This window comes from Lagopus leucura, unplaced genomic scaffold (assembly GCF_019238085.1).
Source record: "Lagopus leucura isolate 7727_CA_CO unplaced genomic scaffold, USGS_WTPT01 Super-Scaffold_100036, whole genome shotgun sequence".
In the NCBI taxonomy this organism is placed as follows: Eukaryota; Metazoa; Chordata; class Aves; order Galliformes; family Phasianidae; genus Lagopus; species Lagopus leucura.
The window spans coordinates 1,167,636-1,187,695 of NW_024962285.1; the positions used below are offsets into that span (position 1 = coordinate 1,167,636).

Sequence of the window (20,060 nt, forward strand, 5' to 3'; positions counted from 1 at the left end):
CAGAGCAAGGAAAGTCGTAAAAATCAATGTTTCATTTGTTAACACTGAAAACCATGAAAAGCCATTGCCATTTTCTGTGTTGCTATCCAAATGTACTGCAGATTTAGCATGCTGCAGTTTTTTTCTCCTTCACACAAATGACCCAAAGAAGCTCTTTCAGATGTAAACAAAACAAGCCTAGTTACTAGTGGACGAGGATAAGAAAAATGCCTGCACATTAAAGAGATGAACTGATCATTTGGGAACTGTGTGTTGACAGCTGAATTAAAAAAATAAAACACCCCTAGGAATTATCAGCAGAAGCAACCCATTTGATTATGCAGTTGTGTCACTCTACAGGGTAGAGGCACCTCACTGATGATTTTAGCACCAGGAGCAGGGTGATCTCAGCACAGATGGATGTGTTCCACTCACCTAAACTCCTGCATTGTTTGAGTCCTGATGAATGAAGCTGCAACAACACACGATCCAGCTAGCTAGATGGTTGTATATAGGATGTCAAATAATAGCTCAGACCATACTGTAGCTTGTGCCTGTTCCCCATCAGTTATGCAGTAACTATTGGGACTGAAGCCTGCCCTCTGGTATTGATGCAATTGTGCTGATGCATGAGGATCTGCACTAGTTTTAGCAACATGCAACATAGTAGTAAGACACCTGAGTTATCTTGGAGGCCAAGAGCAGCCACGAGAGGGCACATCCAACTACTGAAGTATTGACAAAGCTGCCCCAGTCTGAGTTCCACCCTTCTTCAGTTGCTGTGCCATCAGCATGTAGGTTCAGAGCCAGTTGGAGCATATAGAACTTCATTGGCTCTAGAGCCTGCACCCAGTAGGTATTGCTGAGTACTTTAATCACACAAGTCTGTGTCCTTTCTATATTAGAGAGTTAATGCAGGATTTTTATGTAATAATTTCTACTCAACACCCAAATACTACATTGCTTTTTTTTTGCTTTCAGATCATGCTTCTTTGATACTTAATAGAGTGACCAAAAAGAGCCAGATTTACAGACTTAGTTATGTGCACAGGTCCAGCCACAATATGAATCTTTGTTGGTTTTTTTTTTTTTTTTCAGCTAAAGGCTGTTTACTTGTGCTTTCTCCAGCAGCACAGTCTGCTTGTATTAGAAAACACCTATTTCTTGTCCGTCACCATCAAACGAGGAAAGCCTGAAGAATTCTGAGGAATGAAAATTCATTCATGATATCCAAGTAGCTCTGGTGAGGTCCCCTGAATATAGTAAGGAGCAATTCCTGTATGAAAGGGTTCAGCTCAAACTTAGCTAAATGTGTGGGGAATATAATTACACAAATGCAACACTGGAACAGGAGACATAGAAGGAGCACTGGTGCACCTTGCTCAAAGGTCATGCAATGAATCAGTGGCAGAGGGGAAAGTTAATCCAGGGATAATCTGTCATGGCTGATTTCTCCCCTCAAAGCCATTCCAAGTGACATTCAGCAACACTTATACTGATTTGTAGAAGTGGAGGATGCAGAGACCTAGTCCCTGCATCTCTTTCTAGTTACTAACTTCAGATTATCCTGCTGACATTCTTTGTTGCCTAAAGGGTAGATTATTTTAAAACTCCTTTTATTTCAATATATTTTCCAGTACAGAGGTTGTTACACAGGGCTATGATAATCTCTGCCTGTAGAGCTCATCCTTTTTAACTGTCTGATAAAAATGCTGGTGAAAAATGAATCCACAAAGGGAAGCCTTGCTCATATTAGTAAAAATCTTTTAGGACAGACTAGGCATAACTTAATCTTTCATACAAAGGACTGGATGTATTTTCCTGTGCCTGGTATAAAGGGAAAATGGTATTATTCTAGATCAGTCACAATCTACACTATAGTTTTACAGCCCTTTGAAATTTATGTCTCAACACTGATCCACTTACTCAGATTTAGCTTTATCTTTTTTCAGTGTATTTTTTCTTCAGCAGGTTTTTATGATTGTCCTCATCAGTATTTTTAGGATTCCTAAACCATAGAATCACAGTCATAGAATGGTTTGGATTGGAAGAGACCTTTAAGATCACCTAGTTCCAACATGTCTGCTATAGGCAGGGATGCCTCCCACTTGACCAACTTGCTCAAAATCCTATCCAGTCTGGCTGTGAACTCCTTATCCATATTGAGGTGAGTCTGTCATGATGCAGACTGACAGCTGAACAGAAGGTAGAGCAGGTGGCTCTTCAGACCCTAGCAGCTTCACTGTTAATGCCACCTCAGATATGCAAAACCCTCATCCACAGATTCTTCTTAATCATGGGTAGCTAGTCTTCTCAGAGTGTACACCTCTCTTCTACTGTCTCGTAACTATGACTGCTTGCATATCAGCTGGTTTTCATCACTGAAGGACAGAGAAGCATGGACATCGTCCAAATCTGACTCCAGTGCTTTTGTATGTTGTTCTTTACGTCCTGATCAAAATTTTCTTTGTAGACATTAATGACATTTTATGGTCATAAGCTACTCCAGTTTCTTGGCCCTGCTGACCAACATTTTCACTGTGCTATTGTTCTAATGGCAAATCAAGGTGTCAATCACGTAGGAACTGGTGTTAAAGGTCTGCTTAGTCTGACCTTGAACACATTTTTAATGCTTTTTTTTTTTCTTTTTTTTTTTTTTCAAAATCTGATTTTTTTACTTTCGCTACTGCTTGGCAGTACACCTGACATCCTTGTCAAATCCTCTCTCACCTATGACAACAATAACTGGTCACAGCAGATGCCATGAAAATCTGATTTTGAAATGGTTTATATCCATGCCCATTTGCTGTTTAATTCATCCCACTTTCTCCACCCTCTCTATCTCAAGCATTTTGTTTATTTCATTGCTCTTGTACACATTTGTTACACCAAATCAGTTTTCTCATTTGAGGTCTTACAGCAATCTGATTAAGGGACCTGATTCCTCTGTGTCTCACAGTATAGAGTCATGTATCACTTCGTCCTACAAAGCCTGTATTTGTACATGACTATGAACATGTTTTGCATTTGCATCGTGCTGATCTGGGTGCTATGAATGTCCTTCATTTTTGATCTGACCATATCACTTGTTCAGCATGCCCTGGGATGACTACAAGGTTTTTTCCAGCATGCATTTTTTTCACTTTTTTGCAGTGATACATATGCCAGCAGACCACTGTGTGCTGCTGAATGTTGCTGGAAAACTCTCCTTGTGGCTTTTCCTTTTTCTTTATTTGCACCTTCTCAATAAAATTGGTAATAGCTGTTGCTTTCTTATCAATCATTATTCCTGATAGCATATTCAATCATTCTTTCTCTTATGTGGACTACCAGTTCCGGATCTGCATTACTTTGTCCTTTAGAATTCTCAGACTGCAGTGGTTTAAGAAACCCCACAGGGAGGTGACGTGCTTTTCAAACTGCGGATTTTAAAAACGAGTGGCGAAGACTTGCGATGCCCACTGGGTGGCTCCAGACACTGAACCTTGCTCCTCTGACTGCCTACGCAGGGCCATACCAACTCTGCAGAACTGCGTGCTACGTGCTGAGAGCCAGGAACAAGAAGAGGGCAGGGCCTGGACTAAGCAAACTGATGATGCTCCAGATATATAAATTATTAAGTAGTTATTAATGACTATTTGCATCACAGCAGTGCACAGTGGTTCTGTAGAGGATGCCTGTGTGGGAAGGAGCATTAGGGCTTAAAATCCACCCATTGTACTTGAGATGCTTATCTGAGGCAGCTGTGCTGGGGGAACAGATGGGCTTACACAGGCTGTGAAGTGAGGGTCTTTCCTCACTGAGTGAATAAGGAGGTGGTGATGTAAATGGAGATGTCTTATTTAAACCCTGCTGTCACACAGATTAAGTCCAAGTCTTTGGAGAAGGGAGTTACTGAGGGCCAAAGCCATAGTATGTTTTCCCTAGCCCTGTGAGCACATCTGTGTGAGTGTGTGTGTATGTTGTATGTCCTGGCCTTGCCATACACAGCACATAAAAGGAGGTTTGGCAGTGCAAAAGGAAACAAAAGGAAGTTCTCCATTTTAAGCTGAACACAGACTAAATAGTTGCTGTGAAGTGCCAACACAAAATCAGCTGGGGGCTGCTGCCTAACCCTGTGCCTGCTCTTTGTGAAGGACACTGCAGCTTTCTCATCTTTTTCACAATTGTTCATGCATATGTAACCCTCATGCAAACATGTCTTTCTGATACAGAACTAACTTGATTTTGGTATTTTCCAGACTCTAAGAGTGTTAAAGACTTCCAGCTAACTGTCTTGAAGGAGCTCTTGAGCTAAGCTGCAATACGAGAAAGCTGACCAGTTACCAAGTCCAGAAAAGATAAATCTAATCCTAACAAGGAAAGAAATAGAAGTTAGTCTCTTTTGTTTTATTTTATATATGTTTCCCATGTGGGTCAGGGAAACAATCCCACATGACCTATGATAAAGATTTAGTTCAGATATAATGAAGTCAACAATTTCTACATTTTATGCTATTGTAAGTTTACTACTTACAGAAGTCTGTTTGTGTAAAGAACCTGTCAGTTCTACTAGACTTAGCAGAGGCATGAAAATCTTAGATGTCTTTGCACATGGAAGAAGTGTGGTGATGCAATACATATGGTAAATAAATGAAGAGACTTCCTAATCTATGACGTACAGACATGGATAAAGTGTTAGAAACATATGAAGTGGAAATTCCTTGATATGCAGTGATGGATGTTTGGAATTTTTTCTACATCTTTTCTTCTGTTAGATTAGACACATGGGTGTCTTTATTGAGGTTCATATTTGAGGAAAGCAGACATAGCTGGAGTGGTGGGAGTCTGTGCTCATTGAACAGTCTTTCTGTCTGCTTCATGAAAGGCACAGGCACTAAATAATTACAAATTATCTACTAGTGTGATATTGTTACATTCACATTCAGGTAACCAGCACTTAAATAACTGTTACAGATTCAGCATGCCACTCTGCTATTTTAAGTATAAGCTGAGTTTCAGATCCAAAGCAATAAACTGTGTTACTATTTTGCATGTATGTGTGTGTGTGCTTTTGTTTCATTTTGTTTTGTTTTGAATCGTCGCATCTGAATATGCCATACCACATGTAAAAACTTCAAACTCTTTGCCACCCAGCAACTCTTAATTTCTCTTCTGAGATCATCCTGCAAATTGTAAGGAATTCTCAAATTCTACTGCCAAATAGGTTCCTTCAGAAATCTGAGACCTCCTGTTGTTGAAGTTTTTAGCCTGGCTTTGTTTTATTCTCTATTTTCCTAAGAAATGTATCACATGTGAAAAACACCAAGCAAAAGCTTTGTGGGCAGTGAAGGATGTGCTGTTTTGGAAACCATGGTTCCTAGGAGTTACTGAAATGGGAATCTGTGCATCTTCAGCATACAAACTCTTATATCAATCAGACTTGGTGGAGAACCAGACATAAGAGGTTGGGACAAAAAAGCTGCTCCTATCCAGAAAGCTTGATCTTCCCTCATAAGCAGAACAGAATTTGAAGAGACTGCCTGGAGATGAGACACTTTTGTTATTTCACTCCTGGGGAGCTCTCCAGTGCAACTGTTCATACAGGCAGTGTGCAGAGGCAGGCCAAAGGCCAGTTAATGAGCTACATCTGGCATTTTAGTTAAACCCCAAAGTACTGAATAAACAATGTTCTCCCTACAACTGAAGTTTTGCTCCAGCTGCTGTCAATGTGGAAGCTGCAAACATTTATGCTCATGTGGATCGTGGACTGGGGGACACACTGTTCTCTGCAGCAGCACACTAATCTGCAACTGTTCACATCCCCCTGGAGTCTGACTGCAGGGAGATCAATCAGATCTTTCCAAGAAGTACATTATGCCTCCTCATGTTCTGGCTTCCACCTCCAGCTCTCAGGAAGGTCTGAGCAGCTGGTTCTGACATCAGATGATCCCTCTTTTGAAGGTCCCTCTTTTGAAGGTGTGCCCTCAGGTTTGTCTTACACACACAGTCTTTCTCTCTGCCACAAAAAGTCTATTAGTATCAGTCTCGAGAGATACATAATTACAGCCGCAGTTCCCAGGTGGGGCACGCTTCCCTTTTATCTTAGGAAAAAAGCAGGAGAGAAGCCCTGCCCTCTGAAGGAAATGAGGGAATGGATACCAGGAGGAGATAAACTGGCAAAGCTGCAGCAGCGATTATAAGCTCAGCTGAACCCTATGCCTGTATGTGCTGGAATCTGCAATAAGAAGGAATTTCAGTGTAGATGTGAACTAAAGCCACGGTTCTGTGATATACTCCTAGTCTGTTAGAAACAAAGAAAAACAGGTTGCCCATGGAAGCTGTGGATGCTCCCTCCTTTGAGGTGTTCAAGCCCAGGCTGGATGGGGCTTTGAGTCAGTCTGGTGTAGTGGTGGGCATCCCTGCCTGTAGTAGGGGTTGGAACTAGATGACCTTAAAGGACCCTTCAAACGCAGAGAATTCTGTGATTCCAATATGTACATTAAGAAAACAAACAAAAACAAAAACAAAAACCCTGCCTCTCAAATCAAGGTTTCTCTTCCTCATCCTCTCAATTAATACTCACATTTGAGCACCTACCAAGAAAGATTCCAGCATACTGAAGTAAGGAAAGAATAATTCTGCCAGTTTTGTTAAGATATGCTCCCATTTGGATATGCATCTATCCTGATTTGGACTTACGTCTAGAAGCTGGTAAATCAGGCACAGCTTGAGTAACAGAATATCAGAGAGCCTTGCACTTTTACTCAAGAGAGATGACTGTAATCACTGCAATTCCTGTGCTGCTGACCCTCCTGGTGTGGGCTTCTTGTCCCACAGTCTCTTCCATGGGCATTCTTCAGCTCATGAGAACTTTAAATACTTCCTAATCTTTTATAAGTATAGGAAAGTGCAGCACAGCAGCTCTCTGAGATATAAGCTGCTGGGCAGGTGGCAGTTTCATCTTGGATGCACCACTTGCCCACACCAGCAAGTCACCAGCAACCAGTAAGAGAATGTTTGCCCTAAGAAAGAGCTTGTAACCAATGGACTAAAGCACAGACCTTCCTCTGCTACACTGGCATGTAGAAGATATACAGGGGACTCCTTCTTCACAAAGGATCACTGTACAGAACTCTTCTCCTGGAGCTGCTACAGCCATGGTTTACTACCAGCATGCATTTGGATGAAGCACTCCACCAACCCATGGAGTGTTTTCAAACACTCTGGAACTGCATATGCAATATGCTGCTTTACTGATGGTTTAGCTCTATGAGTTTCTTTTCTCCAGCAGTTTGACAGGTCCATTCCTGGTGCCTCAGACTGGTATCTACTCTTAAATGAGGAGACGTGCTCTCGCAAAGCATTTCATGTTAGTGTGTTAGACGAAAGTTTTAGAGCAATGAAAACTCCACACCTTTTGTAGTAAACACAGGCCGCCAGCACATACTATAATGTAATCTAGTAAAACAAAATAGTTTTGGGAACCTTTCAAATGCTGTGAGGGAACAGCAGGCTGTGGGTGGGCTGCTCTGCTCTATGAATTCTGCCTGTTAATACCCAGATGTCGAATGCCAACTTTCCATTCACTGCTGCAAAATAACAGACTGTCATGCAGTAAAAATAGTCATGGGAGGCATGCAATACATTCCAGTGCCTGTTTCATCCACAACACACCACTGAGAATGTGTCTGTGTAAGTTCACTGGGCATCTATGTTACTACTATCCCCCAAAACAGGTTTTATGTCCATGACTGAAAAAATGTCCATGAGTGAAAATTTATGTCCATGACTGAAAATTTGGATGTGGTGCTCAGGGATGTGATTTAGTGGAGGGTTGTTAGAGTAGTATAGTTAGGTTGCAGTTGGGCTTCATGATCTTGAAGGTTTGTTCCAACCTGAGTAATTCTGTGATTCTATGATTCTATGTGGAAGAACTTAAAAATTGTGGGGGTACAGAGCACTGGAACAGGCTGCCCAGAGAGGTTGTGGAGCCTCCTTCTTTGGAGATATTCAGGACATGCCTGGGCATTTTCCTGTGTGACATACTGTAGGGAACCTGCTTTAGCAGGAGATTTGAGTGGAGAATCTCCAGAGGTCCCTTCAAATCCCTATTTGTATGATTTTGTGATTCTGTGATGAAAGGAAGGGAAAGTGGTTCTTGTTCGCTTGTTGTTCCTTTGGTAGCATTAATTCAAAATCTAATGCAACTGCAGAAAGCAGAAGATAACTTTGTCACTGTGCAACAATGGGAAAGAAACAAAGGACTGTCTACTTTCCTCTAATGCTGACCCAGGTTCTTTGAGAGAACAGAGAAAACTAGATTAGTTTCAGAACTTCTCTGTGACTCAGGACAGTATATAACAATAGATATTTCAAGTAAATTTCTGGCTCTGATCTACCATTTATATAACAGTACCACCTATTTTGCAGCCAGGTTTCATGCACTTGATGCTGCAGTAATTCCTTTCCCCTTACTTTTCATTTAAGACTCAACCAATATAAGGAATAGGAATCTAGTTTTCCTGTAAAGTCCACTAGCCATACCAGTTGAAAAAAAGAAAGAAAGCAGGAGAGATTCAGCATTTTCTCATGAGGCAGCACAAGACTTACTCTGATGACTCAAGTTGGACAAGCATGAATGCCAGAAGTACAGAGCAAACCTTGTTTCAGTGCTGCTTATTCTTCTATTCTCACGTTGAATTGTTGGGTACAAATACTGCTCCTAGTGTACATATCCTTCAAAATTCTAAAAGTAAAGAGCTAATCGTAATTATCAATGGATCATTACCTGAATCCACTAACAGATATTTCCTGTGACTACATCTTAATCTTTTACTTTTGAACTTGTACCTTCATCTTGCACTTCCGTATACACTTGCAAGTAATCAACAGCATAACTGCATGATATAATTTCACTATTTGTATCAAGTTCTTCACTATGGGCTATTCTGGTTTATTTCTGTTTGATACGGTGCTGGCGTTTTTTTCTGTCACGTGTTATGAAGAAATGCTGAATAATGGAGACCTTCTTCTTCTAAACACTTTCACAGATGGGGAAACTCATTAAATCATTACACTTACTTCTGTAAGTTTACTCATATGTGCATATTCTTGCAGGCTCCAAGCCGAAGTATGTGCTTTTTCATATCATGATAACAGGAAAGTCTAATAAACAAACAGCAGTCTGTACATTCATGCATTTTTGCTGCCCCAGTTAAAATAAAACAGCTACCAAACAGAGGAGAACTGGCTACGTTAGCTTAAGACTAAACATTAAAAGCATGTGTATATCCAATACAAGATTATTTTTTTTAGTATGTAAGTCACATAAAATGAGCCAGAAAAAGCAGAACTGAACTGAATCATCCCTGCTGTGTTCAAGGCCCTGAAGTCCATATACAAATCCATAGCAAGTTCTACTGTTGCCCTAAGGTAGAGATACTTGGTACTTCCAGATAACTCAGTCCTACATGAGTGTGTGTCCTCACTGCTGAATGTTACTCTGTCTTCAAACACATTCAGTTTTCTACTCTAAGTATTGCAGCTCACTCAGCTTAGCAGACCTAGTGTTTATAGTTTATCATATAAAGATAGATATTTCTCCTGTGCCATTGATGTTTGTCTAGCAAACTCAGAGATGTGAGAAAGGCTTTCTAAGGGGAAATTGTGCTCTCTGAGATCAGGATGGGTTGCACTTCTTCAAGAGGAAGGGGGTGGCTGCAAGTTCCCCTCTGTTAAAGCAGGGCATGTTTGCTGGTGACCAGAAGAAGATGGACATTGAGAACGTCAATGAAAAAGTTTCACAGTGCTCTTAGAGCAAGTGCAAAAATTTTGCATCATTTCCAGAAGAGACAAACCCTAAATGTGTTGTGCAAGAAGCAAACAAATGCTTTCAGGATGAGTTAATTCTGCCTCAGCCCTCCAGATAACATACCTGACGTATTACATCTCCTGCTGGCCTTTTCTTTCTCAGCTTATCTTGATGGTTTGTGTTTCAAAGGGTCACGTTGTCACAGATGTACACAGGAATTAAATTAATGACTTGAATTTCTACTGTCCTGCCTCCGAAGTTCAGGTGTAGTACTGTGTTATCAAAATCAAAATAGATTTTTCTTTCTTTGGAGTTCCCTTGGAAAGATGCCGGGAAATTTCAGCTTGCTAGCAAGGCTGTCAAACAAATTAGTGGTAACGTGCTGACCTGTCATTTGTGGCCATGGCTGAAGGGAGCTCCATTACTTCCAAATATTTGATGATTTCATTTCATTGTTGCAGTTAAAGAATATAAAAACACAAACCACATGGACAAGGGTTTTGCTTGATTTCCTATTCTTTCAATTAATGAAGCAAGGCTTATAAGCACACAAGTTTCATTGCCTTCAGTGGTGGTATTCATATAGGTGAAATTAAGTTCATGCTGAAGCGTTCTGTTGGATGGGGTCAGAATACTTAGCACTTTGAAGCATTCACCACTAGATGAAATATGTATTATCCTACTTACTTTTGAACTTCAGTTTATGTATTCTCCCCATCTACTGCATTAATTTATGGAGTAAAGGATCAGGCAGTGTATGAAACTTTAAAAAAAAAAAAAACACTCTTGCCTTATATTACTACAGATATAAAAGAATGATGCACATGCTCAGTATAAATTAATATTAGTAACAAGAGGGAGACTAGTAATATGAGTCAATTCTCACAGTCATGCTAATACATTACTTCCACAGTGTCTTACAAACTCAGCATGGATCTGCTTGTTTATATCCTTAGAGCTGCAGGAATTTCCCCAAGAAATCTCACAAGAAACCTGGCATAAGCAAACAAAATTGACCAGATTCTAGTCTAATACTTCAACCTTTGGACTGCTGGTCTTACTTCTTTCTTTTCTCACCTGCATGTTTCAGCTGGTAGATCTGTAGAATTGCAGCACCAAATCTGACCAACTTTCTACAAGTATTCTGCTAGCTGAAAAAAACTCTAAATTCACACTGCCTAACTGTCAGAAGGAGCAATTCTAGAATTAGTTTTGTGAGGGATAAGACCATTTTCCTTAACAGCTTTACGACCCACTGTTTGGAGTAAAATAGGGAAACACACACACACACATTTAGAAAGAACAAACATTAATTTAGAGTGCAATGGTGAACTGATAAAAGGAAGAAATTCTAAAGCCCAAGCCTTGCTTAAGGAAGTTGTAGATACTTGATCTGATGATGGCATCTGCTGTTGCATTTTGAAAAGTCATTTGCACAAAAGAAAAGTGAGTGCAAAAGAGTGCCACCACTCTTTGGCTGTAGGAGGTGCAAAGCAATGGAGAATCTCACAAGTGTTGACTGAGTCATACAACTGCATCTGAAGGGGGAACTTAGCCCTCTTTTTAGCTCCCTCATGAAAAATATCTGTCTGAGTCCATTCAACGCAGATACTGCTATAACTCTAGTTTGCTAATTGTGGGAGTCTGGGAGAATACATTTTGGGCTGTCTGTCTGCCTGTCTCTTACAGCGTCCCTAGGCAGATATTGTCAATTGCCACCAGAGAAGGGGATGGAGACATGAGTTAGGGATATTTCTATTAACAGGAGAGACTATTATGCAAAACAAAGGGAAACAGTCTCTACCTGTGTATATTTTCTTCCAGCTTTTTCACCTTCAGCTCATCCTCTTCTGACTGCTTCCTTCTGGCTTCTTCTTCCTCTGCAGAGCCAGCAGGAATTCCCTGCAGGAGCCATTTTTCACGAAGAGCTTTTGACTATCAGGAAGAAAAACAAAAACTTTAGCAACAGATAGGAAAAAAACTATCTTAAGACTGAGAAGGAGCTACATCTGCATCTGAATTTTAGGTTACTTCCATTGAATTACAGGCAACTGCTTTGAGCAGTGGATTTTGGGGAGTCTGTTAGACGCTTACACAAATTTAGCAGTATTGGTTTTTGCAGTATATATTGTGTTTATCATCAATTCCTTAATTTGAAATTATTTTTTGTTCCTAATAGAAACAAGAGTTTAATCCACTAAAAAAAGTCATTGAAAAAAACCTTAGATCTCTCACAGGTGATAAAGCATGCACTGGAAAGACTAAACTCACAGACATCTTAGAGCTTAAAAAAAAAAAACAAAAAAAAAACCAAACAAAGAGTGGTATGTTATAAGTGTAGTGCATTTCATGAAAGGTAAAATCACTCTATTACTAAATGAATCAAACTTTTTTTTTTTTCTATTTATATGACAGATCTCTGTATATTTGCTTAAATGCATACAGACACACAACATGTAAATCTATATATTCAAGCAAGCACACACTTTATCTTTCAGCCAAAAACTGATTAAAATAAACAAATACAAGTCTTTCAGAAAGAGTGGGTATACAAGGATGCAGCCCTGCCACAGAAAATAATGATAACTTATACCCTAGAAAAGAATTCTGGGGAATTTTGCTGTGGTTTTCTACACAAAAACATGGCAACAACCTCTCCTAGCCACTGTGTGGTCCAGCTGTGGCTCACCCCCAGGAAGATCTGCCGTGGACTTGCACTGCTGCCAAGCAATCCTTTCAGCAGCTCATCAGTCTACGTGTCTTGGCCAAATCCATCCCAGGGGATGCTGACAGGACATGGCCTCATAGGGCTCACTTGGTGAAAGAAAAATCAACAGCCCAAAGCCATGCTGGGCTGTGGGCCTTGGCAAGAGGGGAATGAAGAGGTGGAAACATTGGTCAGCCAGGGAACTGACAAACTAACCCTTTCCTTAGCCAGAGAGGGGTGCCTTGATTCTGAATTTCCAAAGCGGTTGGAAATGCTTGCTCAGGAAGCATGTGAAAGTGTCCATCCCCTCCAGAGAAGTCAAAAAAAAGAAATCTTCAGTTCAAAGAAATCAAAATTTAGACGCTGCTTGAATGTACACTGTCAGTCTTTTCAATGAGGGATTTGTAGCTGGAAGAGAATCTGATTTTTGCAAACTGAGTATAAAGAGAATACACTCACCACCAAAAGTAGGCTTCAAACCCAGCCCAAAATAGAAAGCTTTTTGACATGAGAGACTCAGCTTAGTTAGTTTTTCAGTGTATATATAGGCGTAGCATCTATGCACAAGCTATTTTTGTCTCTGCATGGCCTATTTGACATCAAGCAGTTACATTTTAATAAGGCAGCAGACACAGAGCAAAGCAAAAGACAAGTGGGTCAGTCTGTTCTACTCATAGTTGCTGTGGTCTTTGAGGTGTTCATAAGACATTAAGGACATTTACTTTCAGCCACAGCTTCTGCATTTCATTAGTCCTTTTGCTGTCACTATCACCCACTAGTGCTTCCGACTGTCTCTTGTGGACTGGTAGGAGTTCATCATCTCCTCCAGCCCTATGGCACTACTGAATTGTCCTCTCTCTGGAGAGGACCCCTAGAAAAACACAGAATCAGAGTACAATAGCCAAAGAGGGATTTGCAGGTCATGACTTCACATCTTTTGTGTGCTACACATTTAAAAACTTGTGCTTATCTTTTGCATTTAAGAGGCCTTCACAGCACAGCTCAGAGGGGTATCTTCTGCAGTACATCGAGTCCATACAGTATGAAAGCTGATCTCTCCTTAGAAATTGTATGTCTTTTCTTTAAAATGGAATGTGGCATGCAGAAATTTCTTGCTGCGTGTATCTTTTGCATGCAGACGCAGAAATGTGTTTGCTGCATGTGTTGTACCCAGCTCTAGCCTCAAATCCGATACTTCGTGTAATGCTCTGCTGGAGAAAAGCTCCATATTCTAATGATCAAACTCTGAAAATGAAGGCAGCCTTCTTTCTTTTAAATCCCTTGCAGATATGGCTCCAGAAGTCCTAAAAAGGCCTTTGGTAAAGTGCTGTTTGGACAGATCAAGAGATATTTAGCTTCCAGTCACTCGTCATTTACTATAGGAGGATAGATGAAATTCAGGCTTTTTTCAGTGTTCTTTCACAGAATTTGCATGATGACGTTCAGCCAGGAGAGGCCAGTCTCTTCAGTACAAACACTGTGTACCAAGAAAGATATTTTCTGCAGATTTCCTTTTGGCCTTTGTTTATGTGAAACATATGAGCTACAAACTCACATGATTTCTTTCTCCCAGAAGCCTCTTTTTTTGACCTATTAATAGCATGCATTTGAAACTGGAAAGCATCAATGGGATTTTATAAAGACATATTTAGAGACAAGAATCCCATGAAAATCCTCTTGGGTGAAATGTCAGCATATTTTATCTAAACCAGAAAAACTGGTAGCTTTGATGTTTTTGGCACCCCTTTGTAAGGTGAAAATGAAGGCAATCATTAAATACTTTGCTGAACAGTCCAGACAAGAAGACTCTGTGAAATTGAAACATTTATGAGGACTACTTCCTAAAATTCAGAGAATCTACTTGCCAGTAAGATGAGGTTACATGTATTTATACACCCACTGCAAACACAACAGGCAAACATGCAGGCACACATCGTAGCACTGTGCACAACAGCTTTGCTGGCTATGGGATCTATTCTTCTCTGCCAGATCCTTGGCATGACACTCAAGCAGTAGATTGAACTGGAAAAATCTCTCACCTCCTTCAAGCAAACATTTTCCAGGCCATTTTCATGAGAAACCTGGAAGGAAGGCTTTGGCACATCTGAAGTGACCAAGAGCAAACAAGGCAGAAGAGGGAGGTGGTGATACATCTGTGCGGGATGCTTTGACACACCTCCTGTGTACCAGTCCTGTGAGGCAGTCAGCATTGAAGCTGACATGCCAGATGCAGGACAGAACCAGATGTGTTTGGAAAGAAAAGATGCTTCACTGCCATCTGTCCTTCACAGCTATGAAATCTGGATTACATATCTTCAAAATTTCTTGCAAAACTTACCCCAGAAAAAAGAGGTGTTCCCCAGTTCTGCTAAACAGAGAACACTAGTGTGAGAATAGAGCCTGAAGTCAGCTTGCCATCTGAGTTACCCCTAGTTAACAATATTGTGTTAGCAATGTTATACTTTATTAACAGTCTGTAATTAAAGCAGTCACATGCTAGTATTTCAGCACTGCTCTTCCATCATTATCTGATACATGCCTTAACTCTCTACTACATCTTGGAACTTCTCTATGCACCTGTGTTGTGCTGTATAGTTAGACATTGCTGAAAGGGCAAAGCACTGCAAGAGCAGGCAGTTATACCACTGCAAATATACAGGCATTTCTACAGCTTGTTCCACTAATGGAATGTGAATATGCTCTACTATCAGAAAGCAACATTTCACTGGTACAGCAATCAGCTATGCTATGTACAGTTGGGTATAACTATTCCTTCGTTTACTGAGAGAGTACAATTTCTTCAGGGCTAAATCCTTCAGCAGAAATTAAATCATGCCATTAAAAAGGCTCTCTGCTACTGAAGTGGAAAGGGCACTGGGACAGCACTGCACTAGGTCACCACAGCTCTCAGGTGATTTGGTTTTTCTGCACACAGGGAGATGGCAGAGATACCCAACAGCTTTGTGTTTATTTTGAAAGCAGAGAAAAGCAGAGCAAATTTTCCTCACTGTGCTATAAGAAAAAAATGTAAACAGGTCACAATTCCGTGAACAAATTGTGGAGTGAACAGAAATAAGTGAATAGATTTTGGAGAGAACAGAAAGAAGCTGTTGCAAGTGTTGGAATGTGACAGCCACAGATGCAGCGCTCTGCTCCCTTATGTGCACTAAATTCCAGTTTCATACTTCAGGACAGTAAAACCCAAGGGCTTTAAGTTGTTTACATTTAGCACTGTCAAGGAAATAAAGCATAATGCCTTCAATGAACGCAGAAGAATTGGTGTACTGAAAAAAAAAATTCTTTACTTTCAATGTTGCATTTTACTTTAATATTGCATAAAGCTATTGAGAGACAATTTAGTATAACAAGTAAATCCTTTTATCCTCACTTCCATTCACTGATATGCCACCAAAGGACCTTAAGAGTCATCTGTGGATTGCCCCAGCTGGTGATCAATTCAACCCATCAGTCTTGCTGATTTTGTACCTCCTTTGATAAACATTGTTCATAAAGAAAAACACATTTCTAGTCCCACACAATTGCAGTGTATTCACCTGATGCCCAGAGGCATTTGCCAGGTTTTCCATTTGACATTCTGTGATAACATAAAGATAGTTGATGCTGTGCTGCTGCATTTTGAGGTCTTTTTCTTCTCTTTCCTTTTCACTTTTCTTATTTACAAATGTCTATAGGAACAATCACTGCCTCTCCTTGAGAGAAGTGCTTGCTGAAGTGCTTCCTATTGCAGCTCAGTAAATTTTCAAGGAAGCTGATAATCTCAAAAAGAAGTAAATATCAAAAGTTAACCAAAGACAGCCTTCTACAGTAAATATGCCTAATCTGGAGAAACACTGTCAGATTTGGACGATTCAGGATACTGATGCATTTTCTGTGCTGCAGAACAGGGGCAATACTGATCCCTGGTGTAATTGTATTGAAATCAGTAGTGCTACATTGAAGATGATATTACTGAAATCTTTGCCAAATTGAAACGCTGACAAAAATGTTCGGATTTTGATGTTTGAAGATTGCTAAGCATTAACAATACAGTGCTGGGATCGAAGTGATTTCTCCCCTGCATGGATTCAGTTTTTCTACTCTACCAAAATATGGATGCTGGGGTCTGGTTCCTCATATTTTCAAATCCATGTGTATCTCATTGTCTAGTGAAAGACAATGCAACAAACCTTCCCCTCCATCTGGCAGCATGATAGTGATGGCAAATATGTCCCAAATTTTACAAAAGCATCTCAAATGTGTTTCTGAGTGATGCTGTATTTTTTCACTTTCTGGTGGCTGATGTCCAGACTGATGAAGACTTTTTATACATTGTGTATCAGCAAAGGAGAATCTGTTTGCAATATAAAGATGAGATATTTTTCAGCTTTGCTGTGAGATGGATGCATCCATACATGTTGTGACTGGATCAGAACAGGAAGCAGTCTCCAGCTCACTGGGGTGATCTCAGAAAAAGCATTTTGCTTAACTGCTAAAAATTCTGTTGTCTTTCCCATCACCTAAGATGCTTGTTATGACCCAAGGAACATGTCTGCATAATACAGTGGTATAATGGAAACACCGTCCAGGCTAGGGAATGAAGTCATGCTGAAAAACTTGTCAGCTTGATCATAGTCTTGACCTCAGCCAGAATATCACAGCTAGGATAGGTATAATTCAACAACAACAACAACAAAACAACTAGTTGGTGGAGCTTAACCAGCTCATTAAGAAATATTCTATCCATAAATAGATGGAATATTCTATGTAGAGTTCAAGATTTTACTGACCAAAAATTTCTTTGAAATATTTTGAGGAATTGATGTCTCAACAAATATTTTTGAGAAACACATATTCTGACAAAGAGTCACAGACATTTTCCAGCAGTCCTTTAATGTGCATTCAGAAGGTGTTGTGCCACTGTACTGTCCACAGCTCATCCCCTGCTTCTGCCTTGGTGAGAGGCACAGCAATCTGCAGAGAAGTTGTGCCTGGAGCATGGTGCTGGATGAGCAAAAATGTGTGATTGCCATGACTATGATAAGTGCTACCTGGAATCACTGTAGCTGGAAGACACTGAGGAGATAATCTGCCTTCAGTTGTTGGCTGCTGCTAGTAATTTGACAGCCCTTCAGCTCCCCTGAGTCTTTATGTTTTCCTTTCTTGAAGCAGCACTGTGGGTGGGAGAGCTATGAGCAGAGCAATATGGCTGCAGGAGTGGGTGGGAGATGTATAAGATGCCTTAACTACCTAGTGCTCACTGGAATGGTCTAGAGCTCAGCCAGTGCCAATGGTAGGGTATGGGGACCACGCTTGCTGTGGCATGGGGAACATGGCATGGGGAACACACATCTCACAGGCTGTCAGAGGGATGGGTGTGCCCACAACTGCGGCTCCCTCATGGAGATCACACACTCTATTTAAAAACTCTCAGGAACAGAAAATGAAGCTGTACAGATTAGGCACTCCTTGGAAAGAAAAGGAGCCAATTGCTTTATGTTCCCAGTGTAAGCTTCCCATCCATTAGCAAGATCACCAGTGTAAATATTTTGTGTGTTTTGCTTTTAAATTGCTCAGGTCGCATATTTTATTTAACTGTAAACCAAGTAGACAGTTATTTCCATACAAAGATGAAGAAGAAGAAATAAAACCCAAGCTCCCTTAGCTGAAGGGAAACCCACCACAGCAAGAGATGTTGTCAAGTCTGCATGAGAGAAGATGAAAAGTTTGTGTCTCTCTGTGGCTCACATAACTCATCACTCATCACCCAATAACACATGGGTTAGCATCATGAACATGGAGTGATACAAGGAAATTTTTTAACATTCATTAAAGACTCAGATGATGTTGAGACGAAAACAACAGTAAGGTGAAACATGGGCTGAACATCAGTTCTTTTCTACATATACATATTTTTCATATTTCTGGGCTACCTAGAAGTTCTTCTTGAATTAGCAAGTGAAATAATCACAGTGATGCCTAACCTGGACAGCTGGGATTTATTTTTCAGTGTCTTTGAGAAGTCTGCTTAAGTTTTCAGACTCCTTCAAGGTAGGATGATAGCTCTGCCCAATTATTCCACACTTCACTCAGGCATCAGTGAGCTGAACAGTTGCTCTAGGCACAATGTGAAGACACATACTGATGAAGTGATATCAAAATGAGGGCACATGCAGTCCCAGGGTGGTGGCTCAACCTGGAAATGAATGGCCTAGGGAGGTCATGAGATCTTCATCCTGGGCAAGAGTCCAAATGCAATGAGATGGGAGCAACCTGATCCCATTGGTGAGGGTACATGGAGACCTCTAGGGTACTCTCACACATAAATCACTGCACCACTCCGTGAGAATTTCCTTATTTCTGAGGGAATTTTGCAGCCAGACTAACAAGCTGTCTTAAGCTAGACCAAGGACACTGGACATGGTGCTGTTGCACGGAAATTGAATAAGAACCTCTTTTACAAACATAAACATGAAAAGATTTTGATCACATTTTTATCTTTTAGTGTCACAAATTTAGATATGTTTTGGTTTGCTCTATAAGTACTCATTCAATGTTTTCAAAGGAAACAAAGAATGGTTTTGAGAGAAAATAAAATATAAAATATAAAATAAACAAAAAAGGAAAAAAATGACAAATCAAATTAACTTACTTTGGAATGGTTCACAAACTGAAAATTTGAAAACTGGCCATCCTCTTTCCCCAAAACAAATTGTGTTTGCCACTTGTCGTCACTACTACACTACTACTGTCATCTTTACTGTTATCTTCTGAAAGAATAGTTACCTCTCTGTGTTCAATCTGTCCTTGGCCCCAGTTTACCATTCCTTCCAATATACACTATCAGTCAAAAGAGAAAAAGAAAAGCTGTTTTCTAGGGCTCCTTTATTTTTTTCTCTCATCTTAAGAGTTCTTATATTGGTTGTTTTAGAAAGCTGAATTTGGGTCACGTGAATTCATTCTTGAGTGCCTATCAGCCATTAGGAGAAGCTGGCATCGAAGCAAGATGTAAACATCTTCAAGCTGCTTTGATACAGTATGGCTGAAATGAAAACTGCTGGCGTGGCTATGACCCGCTCTGAGGACACTGCTCCTGGCCAAAACCCGAGTGCTAGTGTGGTGACTGCATGCGGATGCATCCAGAATACCTGGATCTGAGGCCATTCCAGAATAACTCTTCCCCACTTTGAAGTACACCTCAACCAATCATTAATTTTTCCGAAATAAATGTGTTCTTAGAGGGATATACTGGCAAAAATACCATACATTCAGCTATGTGGCTGTGACATGCAAGCAAGAGAGAAAAGTGAGCATAAGCATTAACGCTTTCACAGTTTTATTGTTGGCAACTTGTTCAGTTTGTCTGGAGAAGCTGCTGCATTATGGTTAAAAGATTTTATTCGAGGATAAAAATGTTGCTTTCTGATTTCTTGAGAAGAAAGCACAGATTTTTGAAAGCCCTTCTTTCTGAAAGCTACTTCTCTGCAAGGATATCCTGCAGCTTAAATCCCTGTGAGCAGTTCAGATATAGCAAGTGTCCCAGCTCCATAGGCTACACAGTCCTATTCCCCCTTCCTTTTTTGG

General features: G+C 40.4%; 1 protein-coding gene across 3 annotated transcripts in view; it reads right to left on the bottom strand.

Moving 5' to 3' along the window:
- The window catches only part of PALM2AKAP2 (PALM2 and AKAP2 fusion), a 250,912-nt gene that overhangs the window by 180,522 nt on the left and 50,330 nt on the right, over positions 1–20,060 (bottom strand). For all 3 annotated transcript variants that reach the window (XM_042882819.1, XM_042882821.1, XM_042882820.1), the window contains one exon: positions 11,577–11,707. In XM_042882819.1, coding sequence (XP_042738753.1) covers positions 11,577–11,707 — 131 coding nt within the window. The remainder of the gene's footprint in view (positions 1–11,576; positions 11,708–20,060) is intronic.